The sequence below is a fragment of the Leishmania martiniquensis genome, chromosome 19 (genome assembly GCF_017916325.1).
Source record: "Leishmania martiniquensis isolate LSCM1 chromosome 19, whole genome shotgun sequence".
Lineage (NCBI taxonomy): Eukaryota > Euglenozoa > Kinetoplastea > Trypanosomatida > Trypanosomatidae > Leishmania > Leishmania martiniquensis.
The window spans coordinates 65,001-79,960 of NC_090154.1; the positions used below are offsets into that span (position 1 = coordinate 65,001).

The 14,960-nt window shown below is 51.5% G+C and overlaps 3 protein-coding genes across 3 annotated transcripts in view; 2 read left to right on the forward strand and 1 right to left on the reverse strand.

Moving 5' to 3' along the window:
* The window catches only part of LSCM1_06209 (uncharacterized protein), a gene marked incomplete at both ends in the record, with an annotated part of 2,229 nt that extends 1,455 nt beyond the window's left edge, over window positions 1-774 (reverse strand). Inside the window, one exon of the mRNA XM_067323641.1 lies at window positions 1-774. This exon is cut by the window's left edge and continues 1,455 nt beyond it. Coding sequence (XP_067179270.1) covers window positions 1-774 — 774 coding nt within the window.
* A 7,312-nt stretch (window positions 775-8,086) lies between these two features.
* Window positions 8,087-10,165, forward strand: LSCM1_06210 (uncharacterized protein; the record flags this gene model as incomplete). Its single annotated transcript, XM_067323642.1, has 1 exon — window positions 8,087-10,165. The coding sequence occupies one exon, from the start codon at window positions 8,087-8,089 to the stop codon at window positions 10,163-10,165; it is 2,079 nt and encodes a 692-aa protein (XP_067179271.1).
* Window positions 10,166-11,796: 1,631 nt separating this feature from the next.
* On the forward strand, window positions 11,797-13,800 carry LSCM1_06211 (uncharacterized protein; the record flags this gene model as incomplete). The annotated part of the gene is made up of 1 exon (XM_067323643.1): window positions 11,797-13,800. One exon carries the CDS (start codon window positions 11,797-11,799, stop codon window positions 13,798-13,800), a length of 2,004 nt encoding a protein of 667 aa, XP_067179272.1.
* Window positions 13,801-14,960: the final 1,160 nt, after the last annotated feature.

A 14,960-nucleotide genomic window follows, 5' to 3' on the forward strand; every position in this document is an offset into this window, starting at 1 on the left:
GAGATGGAGAGACAGCCAGGACCAACTGTACAAGGCGTCTTGGCCTGCAAGAGAATTTGAGCCGTCCACCTCACGGTCGTACCAGCCCAAGCCCGTCACCTCTCGCTTCACACCGTCCACGACAACATGACCCGTCACGCTCATCGACGGAAAGTAGTAGTAGTACATGCCGTTCACACGGCCGTCCATGCCATGAATCACGGGCTGCTGCTGGGTCTCCATACACACCTCCACATGAACGTCGTCCGCGGCGTTCTTCATTGAAAAAGTGTAGCGTCGTGTGGCACCATTTTGTGAAGCTCGCATCACGCAGCAGTCGTCCAGTGCAATGCTCAAGGGCCGTTGCGTGTACGTGGCCTTCTTCTTCAGGAGACGGTCTGGGCGCGGCACACGACCTTTGTTCAAAAGCTCTAGGAGCGCCTGTTGCACATGCTCCACCTTCCGCCCTGTCACCGCAGGATCAAGACGAAGCTTCAGCTGCTCGATTGCGTCGGGGTCAAGCACACTCTCCGCGTAGAACTTCTCATTTTTCAAGTCCACGAGGCCCCACATACAAGCGTCGAAGCGCTTCGTAGTGGCTGTAAGAGCTGTATCCTCTGCCTGCCGGAAGAAGGAAGCAAAAAACGCAAAGGAAGGTTTCTCCTCGTCCTTCACCGTAAGGTGCGCGTTGGCATACCACCACTGCAGCACAGAGGCATCGATGCACTGATCATACACCTCGGGATCTGGAACTGTTCCCCTCGGTGGGAAGTGCTGGGGCCAATCCTCGCTCATGTGAGCTGCGCAAGTAAGCAAATTACTATTTGGGGTGCTTTTCCTAATTTGGACCACGCCCACAGCGTCGCTCAATGGGTACAGAACGTGTGCAACGAAAAAATCTGCTGAGAAGAATCTAAAGGTCTGTGCAACAACCAATTCTGTGATAACAAGTGCCGCTATCGATAGCAACTGTTGACAACTTGGGTATTTTTTCGACAGCTGGCTAAAAACTGCAAAGAAAAAATTAGAAGAGGGGAAGGTTGAGAGTTTCTTAATCGAGCAATACGCACCCAAGCCGATATATGCATCAGCACATAGCTTGCCGTGTACATGCCGAGTAAAACCTACAGGAGGCATAAGCCTCGCACTCGCCACTGACATCTCACTTAACCACGGCCAGTGCTCTGCGACAGAAATCGAGGAAACACTTCCTCTCGCAGGCGCACTCCTAGGCGAAAGGAAGTACGTCGATTCATATGCATAGCACAGGCACAGATACAACAGATCAAAAGTTATGAAGGCTATATATTATTGGTTTGGCTTCTTTGTTTTTATCAGTGAGCATATGCCAGGCATGAGCAAAAAATCCTCCTTTTCGGTGCTTCTCCCTCACTAGCAAACACATGTAACTGAATAACGGTTTCATCAAGATTGATGCAGCTGTGTGCCAGAGTCAGATATTCGAAGAAAAATCACCATGTAAAAAAAAAGAGACCCTGTTCACACATGGGACGCCGAGTCTACCACTGGACAAGTGTCGCCTATTCATGCTGAGCTCTACCGCGGCTCATATTGCACTGAATCAGGGGAATTGCATAATTTTCTCCCCTCGGACAAAAATGTGCAATGAAAAAGCCACTAAATGAGCTACAGATGGAGAAAAGGGCAACGCCCCTCCATCGCCTAAAAAAAAATTCAGGCGGTGATCGTTCACGGATGACCTCCGCATGGAGGTAGGTGGCACTGAATGAAAAAGTCGCAGAAAGAATATCGGCAGTTAACCTTTCGGCCCATGCCCCCTATAAACAGGCCGGAGTAGCTGTGAAACGACAAGTCCTGATTCGTCACTTATTTATTCCGCGACTGGCCGTTTGCACATGGATGCATCGCCTGCTTTCACGAGCAATGTGTGCCTTCCCTCATTACTTGAACAAAATCTTCAGCACTTTGAGAGAAAGACAACGCACTGCTTTATTGATGTCACAGCTGGCGCATTGTCTTATTCGTCCGTGAAAGCAAACTCTAGAATAATCGATAATTGGAACTCATTCGAGCACTCGAAGAAGGAGTTATAAAAGTATTCTTTTTGTTTCCTCAGAAATAAAATTCCGTGGGACATATATCGAACTCCACAAATGCTCAGATTATCGTCAATGTTGAGCAGCAGCAGCATGATAGCCATTTTCTGGAAAAGGGGCATGCGTAAAAGCAAAAACGCGCTTTTTGCTCTCTACCAGTCATCCTTTCCCACTGTAAAAACCTAAAGAAGTGAGTGAAGAGTGTGTAATCAGGATCTTAGCAAGATGCTCAAGCCCTCAAAGACTGCGTGTCCTGAGACTGTGCACTTGTCACCCTTTCATTTCTTTTCAGCAGCTCTCAATACTGGGAAAAGAAAAGTTGATCAGGTCTCTTCTTCACGTTTGGGGGCAAATAGACTGTGTATCATAAACGTCAAAAGGGTAAAAATGGTGGTGCACAACGACTTGTGCGCTCATGGCCGACATTTCCACTTTTCTGTTCAAAACTATTGAGTTATTGTCGCCTATTCCCCAACGTCTCGAGTGTACAAACACGCAGCTCATCACACTTCCGCTTTCAAAGAGTAAACAGCACTCGGGTGCTTCCAAAAAAAAAAAGAAAGGCAACTCGTCCTCACCAACTGCACAGTCGTCAGTAACAGCAAACAAAACAAACCGCGCTTTGAAGAAACGCAGCGCAGACGCAGGTTCACCCCTCAAACTCTCTGTGTGCAACTTTTAAGGTTAAAGAAGAACAACTAACTTCTTCCCATCACGAAAAGATTGTCCAGGATTATTCCGTCATCAACAAAGAGTCAAAGCATTTCGATTCCTTACATAAAGGATGAGAAGATGTGGCCATTGGGCACTAATGCCTCACTAACAAGCATACAGATAAGACAATGCCATAGCGCTTCTCGGCGAGTCTTCATGTGACCAATTCGTCTGCGCCGAAATACAGAACATGACTGCGTTCGTCGCAAAATAAAAACCCTGCGCCACAATAAATGCAATCTGCAATCTAAGTGCCAACAACGCGTAATCTGAGTATCAGTATAGACTCAGTTGAAGGATGCGCGCACTAGCGCTCGCATGCAACTGGTTCATGGAGTAAACGTGAAATCCCCATCCAAGAACTCAAAGTGTCACCGTGATTAAGAATAGTTTGAGAAGCAATTCGATATAAAAAGGTTTAAAGAGTGGTGTTCTTTTCTTGATATAATCAAACGAAAAAAATTAGGGATTGTCAATAATACAGATCGGTGGGTCATGCTCAGGGCTCTAACAGTAATTCGTAGCATCGATGAGGAAGCTGTTCATTTCTTTCAATGCTGAGATGCATTATGAAGTCCCTGACTGCTGCTTCTTCGCGCTTTATGGGACGGATGGCGAAGCAGGAAGCAGATCACGCGGCGTTCAGGCAACAGACATATCGAGCACAACTCACTCAGCCAGCGAATCCCACTATTGGCAGAGTGAAAGGATGGGGCAATTTAACATAGTCCTGGAAAGAAAGCATTGTTTTGTTTTTTTACGCAGCGCGGGTCTCTGCGCTAGAAAAAAATACAGTAAGGCCTGGTAGTGAAGAAGCAGATTGAGCCCATTTTCAAGCTCATCTTCATGTCTTTCTTCAAAGAAACGGAATAAGGAAATCCTTGGAAGCAATTGTAGATGTTGCTGTAGCTGCGGTGTCCTAATATAAAGGGAAGACAGATTGCCCAATCAGCAGAAAGCTTCCAGTGGACATCTAGCAAAATGTTTTAGCCAAGGCCGCGAAAAAAAAAACGGAAAAACACCGTTCCGACGTAGTACAAGCACCATTGTTGTCAGAGCTTTCGAAAAGCTCGAATTTTTCCCTTCATCAAAAAGTCACTCATTTATATCCGTGGCTTCCATGCTTTTTTTTCCCGGTCCCACCAACAAACGCACCGAGGAGGAGTTGTGGTCAGTGAAAGCAACAAAATAGAAACAAATGGTTTTTTTGCTCATAACCCCCAGGGAAGCTTCACTTGCTAAATCGCGGAGCAGAAAAAAGAGATGCGTGTTGCTGGATCACGAAGATGTCCACTCGGAATTCACAAAAAAGGTAATATTTTTCTTGAAGGATCGCCATACGTACGAAAAGAATACCACTGCTGTGTGTTCATCTAGTTGCTTCACTTTGGCTAAAAGGGGGTCGTGAAAAAATCTATGTTACATTGGAAGAAGCTTACTACATCATGCACTTCTGCTTCAGTCCACTATGCACAATTTATTTCCATTCACGCCTCTCGATTGTACTAGGACGCAAAACGAGGAGACGGCACGAGTGTGCAGCCCTGCCTATGGGTGGCACTGAAGAGGAAGCCACATCTATGAAACAATCGATGAAAAACATTCGTTGCATTCATCTTTTGCCCCCCCCCCACCTCCTGTTGCCATCCCCTGTGACTTCATTGCATTAGATAGCTACCCGCTTGATTTCTTGCCCCCCCCCCCATGGAAAGCTGGAGTTCGGGCCACTATGCGATCAAGATGTATAAGGCACTCTCTGTGTCGTGTTGCTATATCAGTCACTCGCAGGTGGATCACCGTTACCTCAGCTTGCGGCAATGTAGACTCATTGAAAACGAACAATCGGACCGCTCTGAGGACCCCATCACTTTTCCTCTCGAGGCTCATTCATCGCTAGAACGATTGTGTCCCATCTAGCAGCTCATGCCAAGCACACGTGTGCAACGTTTTCTATCGGTTATGCTCTCTCTTCCTTGATGGCTTCAGCATTTGGAGTAGAAAGCGGGGTGTAGTATTCGTGTGGGCGCTGCAGGGCTACGAGCAGATGGAGCAAACGCCACCTTTTATGATGGACTCGCTCTATACCAATTAGGCTGAATGCTCTTGAAGGAGGGGTTGAAAGCTATTTCTTACCCCAGGTCCTGGGAACGTGCTGCAGGAAGATTTGGTGTGGCACAACGAACTCGGATGGTTCCTATATACGTGCGTTCTCCACTAGACGTTCTTTCAAGTTGCTCTGAAACTCAGAAACGATAAAGAATGCTTACAGCATGTGCTTCACGAAAAAAGAGCACGGCGAGGCCCGCATTCTCTTCAAGCGCTCGAACTTACATTGGCGTCCAGCTTCTCTGAATACACTTCACCACCAACTTTTCGACTACGATTATAGAGAGTATAGCATATCGAATCCCCGATGCAGCGTTTTCTTCTATGCACACTGCTTCTTCGATCAAACTTCTGGCTAAGGAGCATTGTTGTGCGGAGGCTGATGTGTTCCGCGTTTCGCAGGAGCAACTTATTCTTGAGCTGATTTGAAGTAGCGAGGTATACTTTACAATTGGCTACTGCTTCCTGTTATGAAGCAGCTTTTCTCTGTTGGTTCCTTCACTGTTGGTGCGCAGATGAAGTCTTGCGCGATTTCTGCCCCACGCTGAATGTGAAGCACGGAGCATTAATCAGGAAATCTGGCGCGCGTTGTCTTATCATGTTGTGCTCTAGTGGTCAAATGTTGCCTGCTCTCTTTTGTTGTGCAGCTGTGAATTAAAATCCTCTACGGAAGAAGTGTATGGAGTTGGCCCCATAGTGTTCTTGCTTGATGTTAGTGGACCGCGATGCCTCGCTTCAATCATGCAATACTGTTTTTCAAAGAGTAGGGTGGAGGAACTTGGTGCTCCTGAGAAAGTCATGCCCCATCTCTTTTCGACACTCCAACTAGTCGCAGACTTAGGTGGTGCACCTTACTTTCCGTTCTAGCCTTACCGGCTTTTTAGCTCGTTATGAGCCGCCGGCTCACATTTTTTCTCTTGAATGGCAAAAGGGAAGTAGACACTTCAAGTCACTAAAAGATCACAGCTTTTCTGTTTTGATCAAACACCTGACGTTCATGTTCGAGGCACTAATAGTTATGTGGGCTCCCTTCTGCCTGGGCTTCTTGTGAGCCCTCTCATCTCAGCGCTCGTTTCTCACTCGTTGATCTGAATTTTGTGTCAAAGGAGGCGAGGAGCCACTGCTTCTGAAGAACACCTCCTGCTATCTTTGGAGCTCTTGCGCGTGTCGAATTAATCCTTGCTTCCCTCTTGGGTGATTTGCTTTCCACCTTTTTTTCCCACACTCCTATTCAAGGCCTGAGCTGCACATATATTTCTTCTTACTGAAACTGGGAAAGACGAGCTGCTCTCTCTCTCTGCTTTTTTTAGATGGCGAAAAGCAGTCACAGTGCTGTCTCCCATGCTTTCCGTACTGCATAACCTGGGCTAAAAAATTCAAGTGTTTTTTCTCTCTTGAGCCTGGTTTCGGCTACTATCAGCCTTCCAGTATATGACCTTTTTATCGTTTTATGCGTGTGCTGCGCAGCCGTTCGCCTAGTGTGGCGCGGTGTCGCGGAGATCATATGGAGAAGCAGAAGTGCGTCTTTAATGCTGCGTTGGCGCACACTTGGTGGATGGCGCAGATGCTCGAGGGAGCAAAAAAAATCTGTTTCGTGAACTTCGTTATCCCGCACAGTTGCCCTTCCGCGGATTGTAACACTTTTGTGGCCTGCACGTAACATTGGCTTAGCAGCAATGGGGTATCCGATTATCCCGGCAGGGAATACTGGTGCTCGGTAGCTGAGTTCGCGCGCCAGCGCCATTAATAACGGCATGTTGGTAGTTAAAAATGGAAGAAACTTTTCTCAGGGGGCGAACTGGAAGCTATGAAGGATCGGGGACCTCATGAACCTATGGTTTTCCGATTTTCTCTGGGGTTTCTGGGTTGAGGTGCAGCTCCGCCAGTAATTGTGAGTCTAGCACTTTCCTCTTTTTGGTTCGCCTCTGCTCTGGTGTGATGGGTATTGCAGTATATGTGATGAATGCGCGCTCCCTTCTAGTTTCAAAGCCAGCACGCTTGCTATCATGCTGAAAAGAGAGAGAAAGCTCCGTGTCGAGAGGCAAACACATCTTGGCTAATAACAATTATAATCAGCATTGAAATCTCCTGTTTGATAAGATTTCCTTAGCGAAGCCCGAGAGATTTGGATAGAGGCGTGTGGGGTGATTTCTTGAGGAGCTAAGTGTAGGCTTTTTCAGTGATTTGCCTCTCTGAAATACGAATCCATGATGGCGAGCAAGCGAGACCAATAGAACGTAGTGCGACCGCCATCTTTGAAAGGAAAGAAATACGGTACTGAGATAACTGCGAGTGCGCTTACATTAGTGCCACTTTCATCCTAACACACAAACTATTGGAAGTCCTTCTTTCAAATGTTTTTTTTTCGCGCGTGCCGAGCTGTTTTCATCACTAACACTGCAGTTTGATTCTACAGGCAGCTTACCAGCAACAGAAGTCTTTTTAAAGGCTATCGTATCTGTTTAGCCAGCATACTGGCTGCTCGCCTTATCCATGTGACAGACTTCACGTCAAGGGCTCTTTGTGGTTATTGTCTCTGCGGGCTATCACAGCGCCTTGAGTGCTCCCTTTGACTAAGAGAGGACCCAGAGTTTTTCAATGATTTTATTTTGTATTGTCGCACTAAAGATGCGCTCCTCATTATGGTGAAGCCAATACCTTGTGAAAAACTGCATTGGTTCTCATGACCATCAAATCACTTTAAAAGAGCTCTAGGGTGAGCTCAACGCAAAATGCATGTTCATCAGCCGTGTCTTAATTGAGCTAATTATCGGGTTACAGCGTACACTTTGATCGCTGACTGTGCTCTGGAGCGTCGAGAAAGAAATGTTAATCTGACATAAGCATTAGATACTTTTGAGAGCGTCGGATAATATATGCAGCGAAGGATTGGCTTGTGTGGCTACTTAGAGACATGAAGGAAATTGCACCACTTAGCGGCTCATTTGTGGGCCCTCAGCGTCCTTCGAGGACCCCATTTCCAAATGTCCACAGGGAGAAACATAATTGCTTTTGCAGCAGCGAACCTCTTTTACACTTCATGGGCGCGCCCTCTGCTTTCCATTCTTCTCTTCCCTCTTTCCATTTTTGTTCATTTCTCCCAGGCAACTCTGTTGCTTTACCGTCATAGCGACACAGGCTTTTTCCCTTTCCCCGCAAAACGTGTCTCCCGCAACCTTTTTTCGAAGTGAATTGTAGTGCAACGCAAAATGCTGCAACACATGTGCACTTCACTGGGTGTGATGGCTTCAGCGGTGCGCTTCAACTCATCCAAGGCCGGGCCCTCGGATACCAACAATGTACCCAAATCGAACGCACCGACCGTGGGCAACGCTCCTGCGCTTGACGCCGGGAAGCCTTGTAGTACTTTTTATGAGGAAAAATACCCCAACAAACTGGAGGAGGTAGGCTCTCTGAAGCCGCCGAGATACGCCGTGCCACATGGACCATCTGATGACATAAAGACGCCTGAGTTCAACACATCTCTAGGAAAGTTCGAGCAGGCGCCCTACTTTTCTGGGGGCCCACCGGCGATGCGACACCATGGCTACAAGCGGGAGCCCCCTAACGAGGGAGTCGACTACCGCGATGTCCTACCGAAAACACCGATGGAGAACCATCATCCTCACATGGAGTTCCTCTCTGTCACAGGACGCCGCGAAGGAAGCACTTTTTTGCTAGCAGGTGCTGGGGTGAACTGGGAGCTGAAGGCTGCTGCGATGTCTCTCTATCGTGCGATCCTCAAGTCATTGCCGATGATTAAGCACTACTACTGGCTGCTCATTCCCCTCCCGCAGATGAAGGACAAAATTCGCCTCCGCTTTTTGCAGAACCAACATACCAAAGACCCTGATGCGATTCGGCATTTGCTTCATAACGGCTGGATGGAGTTTCAAGAATCTGTCATGTTCCGCCGCCCCCGCGCAACAATCGAGAAGTACTTTGAGCACGAGAGCATGGACGAACTGAGCAAGCAGTACACCAAGGAAGAAGGCCTCATGAATCATGAGCGCGAGTTCTGGAACGGTGAGGAGCAGCGCCGCGAAGGCCCGCACAACGGCCACTGGTCGTGGCTCGGTGAGCGGTGCGAGGAGGAATTTCGCAAGATTGCGGGCCGCATTCCAATCTCCTGGACAGCGTCGAAAGGCTTTTTCGAAAAGGGGCAAGCGGACGGCACGAACTATTGGGAGAAGAATCTTGACTACGAAGGTTGGTACATCAAAAACGTTGACCCTGACCGGCAGAATGCGCGGCGCGAGATGCAGGGGTGGGTGGAGAGTGGCTACAACCAGCCGAAGCACTACGCTAGTAAGAACCGTCGTGGCTACCGCCGCATGGTGAAGGATATTGAGACGCTCATGGAGACCTCCATGGAGGACCTGTATACGCACAACCGCGAGCAGCTTTTCCAATACCTGATCCGCGAGGCCAGCCCGGAATCTAATCGCATCAATGCAGAGCGCACTCTGGCGTACCAGGACGACAATTTCTACTCTACTCGGTTTGAAGAATACGAGAAGTACCTAAAGCAGGCTATGCGCGAGATGCCGAACCCGCGCCTTTGGAAGACTGACGCCTTCTACTTCCGTCTTCGATACCTGCTGGCGCCGTTGGAATACAACTGGGCCAAGGTACCCATCGGTGCGTCGCAGGAGAAGCTCTTCAATGAGTGGATCTCGGATAACTGCAACTACGCCATTTACACTAGTGACGCCTTTGCTCAGATCAAGGCGGACAAGACACGCAACCCCATGGCGAAGACCTGGGCTGACTTCTACACGGAGTTCGATCCAGACGTGCCAGAGACGCGCCGCCTTCCGTGGTACCACAAGGACTTTGACTACGACCGGCGCCACAAGTGGGACGAGCGATGCATGCGGATGAAGCGATGGGTACAAAGCGGCACTATCGACGGCAAACGTGCATACTTCGATAGTATCGTTGCCGAGTGGGAGCAGTACGTGAACCGCCCAGAGCGCTTTCGTGCGCCAGACAGTGCCGAACGCCGCTACGCTGCACCGCGAATGGTGCAGCTGTACCGTGCGCTGAACCGCGTGATGGATGTAGCGCTTGCCGACCAGATGAGGCAGGCGATTGAGCGGAGCGTCGACCTTAGCAAGATGACTGTAGAAGAAGTGCAGAGGCTCCTCGCCGCGACCAACTTGATCAAGTTCCGATTTGACGTGCCCGTCGTTATTTACCCTGACGGCGTCACGCAGCCGAAGCTTGGTCTGAACGGCTGCTCTGTTGCCACCACCCTAGCTGCGTCCTCGACAACGTCTGCGTAGAGGACGTGTGACATCCACGTCGCTACACCAGCTAGCCCGCTGGAAAGCTTCTTTTTCTTCACCTGCCGCTGCTCTCGCTGCTTTCTTGTGCGTCTCTGTCTTCTCCCCCCTTTTTCCGATAGACGTAGTGCGCCTCTACCGGTGTATTTGTGCTGTGCCCCTCCTCTAGTGCCTTCCCCCTCTGCGCGGGCATTTTGCGCTTCTATCGTTTCCCCTCCCCTTCCCCGCTTTCGCGCCTTGCATACCTGAAGGAGGATTCTTGCCTTTTTTTTCGTTTAGTAGTAGGCTCCCGCGCCCTACTGAAGCGGCGACGTCTGTGACGACGTACCCGGGGAAGGAGTACGCAGGTGGTGGTGGGCTGGGACGAAAGGAGGAGTGCGCGTGGTGACCCTGGAGGCGGTAGAGCACACTCCTCGTAGGAGGCGCTCTGGCCGATCTCGTAAGTGAGGTGCATCTGGGAACGAGTAGAGGCGAAGATACAACAACAGGCTTTTTGAGTCCTCTGCTTTCTGCCACCTTGATCATAGTAGCGCACAATTGCCGACAAGCCCACGTCATCGTTCCCGCTCCTTCCCCCTTTTCCACTCCTTCCGAGTAGTACCTAGGGAGAGGGCGGTAGCCTTCCGCCGTCTTGTGCGATCTCTTGGTATGGTACGCATATCGCTTCTTTTTTTTTTCGAATTATACCCTTTTCCTTTCTCCACCTCGGAGTATCCCGCTCGCATACACTTCGTCTCCTGCTGTTAAGCCGCATGAACGCCACTGGGAAACGAGCCTGGGATCTGTATCGGCTACTAATGCTGAGAACTGCTCTGGGGGATGTCTTCGCCAAGGGCAGAGGGGAAGGCGGTTTTCTCCACACGCAGGGAATGCAGTTTGGCGAAGTAGTAGAAGTAGCGAGCCACGCCTAGTGGCGCCAAAGATGTTCATCGAGAACAACACACAACATGAGCTCGTATATGAAAACAGCACCAAAATACCGAGGGCAAACGTGATTGCTTCTTTTTTGTTTGCCGCGGGTGTACTCCGCTGAGACGTAGACACAGCATGCAAGCCTCCCGCTGCATGTGCCCGTCGTCTCGTTTTGCGCCCAAGGGAAAGGGTGAAGGCAGCGCATTTGCATTGAAGGAAATGATGCTTCAGCTGCTTCTCATCAGAGCTTCCCTAACCTCTCGCTTACGATTCCGACGTCAATGAAGCGCTACTGGAGAGAGACGGACTGTCGCACGCGAACCTATCGCCAGCGGCTTGAGCAATCGTCGCGTGGCCGGCAAGTCAAACTGCATGATTCCTCTGACTTCACTCATTTTTTCCTGTTTTCCTTTTTTAAATGCGATCTCGAGGGTGCAGCTGAGGGCAGTTTTTGGTACGCTGCGTTCCCGTGTGCTGTTGATCCCCCCGCGCGCACGTTCGCTTCCTTGCGCACAACATACAGCGACAGCATCATTAGCGCGCACATAAACTAGCGTTGTGTACGTTCCAAAGATTTCCGCCATCTGAGGCCCAGCAGTTTTTCATTATCTGCATTGTGCCTGGGAGCGCTCGTCGTTTTGCTTGGCCATCTCCATCGTCCGGTGGAGCGCCTCCCCCCCAGCCTCCTTATCCTTCGGCTACACCGATACGCAGATAAGATGGTGAAGATAAAGGCGTCCAAGTCGAAGCGCATGCCTTCGAAGCAGCGCCACAAGATCGACCGAAAAAAACGCGAGCACAAACGGGATTTGAAGAAGGCGGCGAAGGCACTGAAAAAGTCTGGAATGGCACCGAAAAGAAGCAAGAAGTCACGTGACATGGCAAAGCTGGCGCTGCAGGTGTCGAATCGGCACCCAGACAAGGAGCAGATCCTCAGCCATGTACTACAGGCGCGCGAAATGGCACGTGTAATTAAGGCAGAGCGCCGCGCCCGCGCAGGCACCGAATCCAAAGCCGACGGCGGCGAAGAGAGCCAAACAATCGGCGTCGGCGCACAGCCCAGCAACCGGCGTCAGCTGCTTTACATCTCCGCAAAAGACTCAAATAACTTTCGAGTCCAGTTTAACCGCGCGCTGAGGGAGCTCGTCTTTCCTCCTGCGGCTGCAGCCGCCAATGTTGCCAATGCGCCGGCACTTGAGCTGCCTGCTGCCGCGTACGTCGTAACCCTCGACGTACGGTTCGCGGTGCAGTCGATTCCGTGGACTCTGTTGGACGCTATCATTGACCAGGCCGCTGACTACAAAGGGAGGAAAATTCTGCTCCTCTTCACCTTGACCAAGGTGGATGTGGTCTCGGCTCCCGCTATGGTATCGCAGCTCGCTCTCGTAGCCTTCGCTCTGCAGCAGCGTTACCCTCGAGGCCTCGGCGACAGTATTGTAGCGACGCTCACACCTTTCTCGGTGCACAGCGAGCGAGCTCAGCGCCAGTTTCTGCGGGTGCTGAATCAGTTCCGTCAGAATGAGGGCTGCAGCGGTAAGAAGATGGTAACGAACTTAACAGGCAAGATTTGTGCCTTTGTTATTGGGTTGCCCAACACCGGCCGCCGTACGCTGTGCCGCACTCTCTCGAGGGAGGCCAACGAGAGCAGTGTGAGCACCGTGCCCTTGCGCGCCGCTCAGCTACAGCTTATCCGCTCCGGTCTGACTGCAGAAGAAGAGAAGGTCCACACGAAGTTTGCCATTCCAAATGCCAAGTCGGTGACGCTGGTGCAGCTTGCGGAGGATGCCGTGATGATGAAGGAGCTGCGCAACCCGGTGGGCGGTGATGTGCTTTTCCGCTCTGTGGCGTTCGTGGAGCGCGTCCCGGAGCCGGAGGCGATGGGGTGTGTCTTGTTTGACGGGATCGCGGACAAAACAACTATGTCGCAGGCGTTCTGTGTGCCGGTGGTAGTCGGGATGGAGGTTAGCGAGAAGAACCCGCTCAAGGTGGCGGAGAAGTTCTTGCGCGAGCTGGGCCGCGCCGTGCGCCGCGATGGTGGCTTTCACGTGTCCCCACTCTTCGCGTCGGACGCGGGCACCATGGGCAAGGTGACCAGTAGCAGCCTCACCGGCAACGGAAGCTTCAACTCGGGCCAGCAGCGTAGCCAGTCTACCCTACTGGATGTCACCTACAGCAATGCCACGCCAAGCAAGCTCGTCCACATTTCCACCGTAATGAAGAGGGGTAGGGGCAAGGCTAGTAAGTACCAGAAGGTTTCGCGCGCAGACGCGCACAACGCGCTTCGGCTCGGAGCCCGCACATTCCTGCGCGAGATGTCGGAGGGGAGCCACGTGCCGTGGGCCGTCATGCGGGCGCCTGGCGACATTACACTGACCCCTGCGCAGGTCGGCGCTGCGTCAGAAATCTTCTCGCTGGCAGCTGCCGAGGGCAAGCGGCTCGAAGGAGCCGAGGAGCTGCAAGGAACGGACCACCTCAACGCCCTCGTGGAAGTTTTGGCGGCAGCGGTGAGGGACATTGTGGTCATATTGCCCAACGGAGTGGTTGAGATGAATCCTGACTTCCTGGTGCCTCCCCAATACAAGCTGGAGGAGGACGAGGAGGCTGAGGAGAGTGGTGCGGAAGAGGCTGCCGGCGAGCAGGGCAGCAACGACACTGAGGGAAGTCGTGAGGAGACGGTTGAGGGCAGCAAGGAAATCGACATGGACGACGATGAGGAGCCGTAGAGAAGCGGCATGTCCCGTTTTCGTGACCCTTTTCCCGCTGCGCAGCTCGCTTTTCTCCCCTTCTCAGGAGGGAGCGGGTGGCTGCGGTCTTTGGCGTGAGGGAGGCACACACATCGAGGTGCGCTACCGTCGTCCGCCCCCTCCCGCCCTACGGTCTAATCTTGGTGTCGCTGTCGATCTTTCGGCTCCTCCGCTCGCCGCTCTTCGCCTCCTTTCATTTACGTTTGGTCGCTCTCTTTAGTTCATTCCTGTCTCCCCTCGGGGTGGCACTGAAGTCGCTTGCTGCGAGGCTGTTGGTGATCTGTTTTTTGTTGTTAAGCGCACCTTTCGCGACTCTCGCAGAAAACACCCGCAGTGGAGTGTCCGTGTAACGGGCGGCGCGGAGGCGAGGCGCGCACATTCGGATAAGTCATAAGCAAAAGCGGAGTAAACGCCAAAGGCAATCATATGAGGCAGAAAGGAGGCACCTCGGCCAAAAGTGGCTCCATCGCTGCTGCTGCTACCGCTACTGCGGATCGCCGGCAAGCGAGGTGGCGATCCGCCCAGCCGAGTTGCTGGAGAAAAGCGGGAGCACATGATGAGACTGAAAATACGTTTGTGCTGCCGCCGTCTTCGTCTGCCGATCGAACGGCACGAAGCGCTTCGATGCTTTCCGTGAGAGCTACACTGCATTCGTGTGGTCGTGCGAGTGCTCCTGAAACGATTGTGATAGGTCAAGCAGAGGAAGGACGGCACACGCCTTTCTGCAACGAAACGAAGCGTCGATGAGAAAATGCATACGGACACACCCCAGCTCACTCTGTGTTGCTCCTTTCCCCTTCTCTTACACTTCGCGAGTTCCACCCTTTCTCTGTCTCCACCGCTTTTTTCGTGCGGCTCGTCTGTGCACGGCATTTTGGCCCCTTCCATTGCTGCTTGTGGTCATATGACCGCTGCCCACGTCGTGTCTTCTTCCTGTGTTTCTCTTTCTCTGCCTCATGTGAATTCAGCACAAAGAGTAAACGCTTCTCATTGCCGCGTTTCTCCCTTTTTTCGTTTCCTCACCTGCGAGCTTTAGAGGGCTGATAAAACCGCCGAGGCATAGGTGCTCTCTCGCTCCTCCTCCTCTCTCCCGCGTGTAGGAAGGCGAGGAGCCGCTGTGCTTTCCTGGGGGAGGGAGG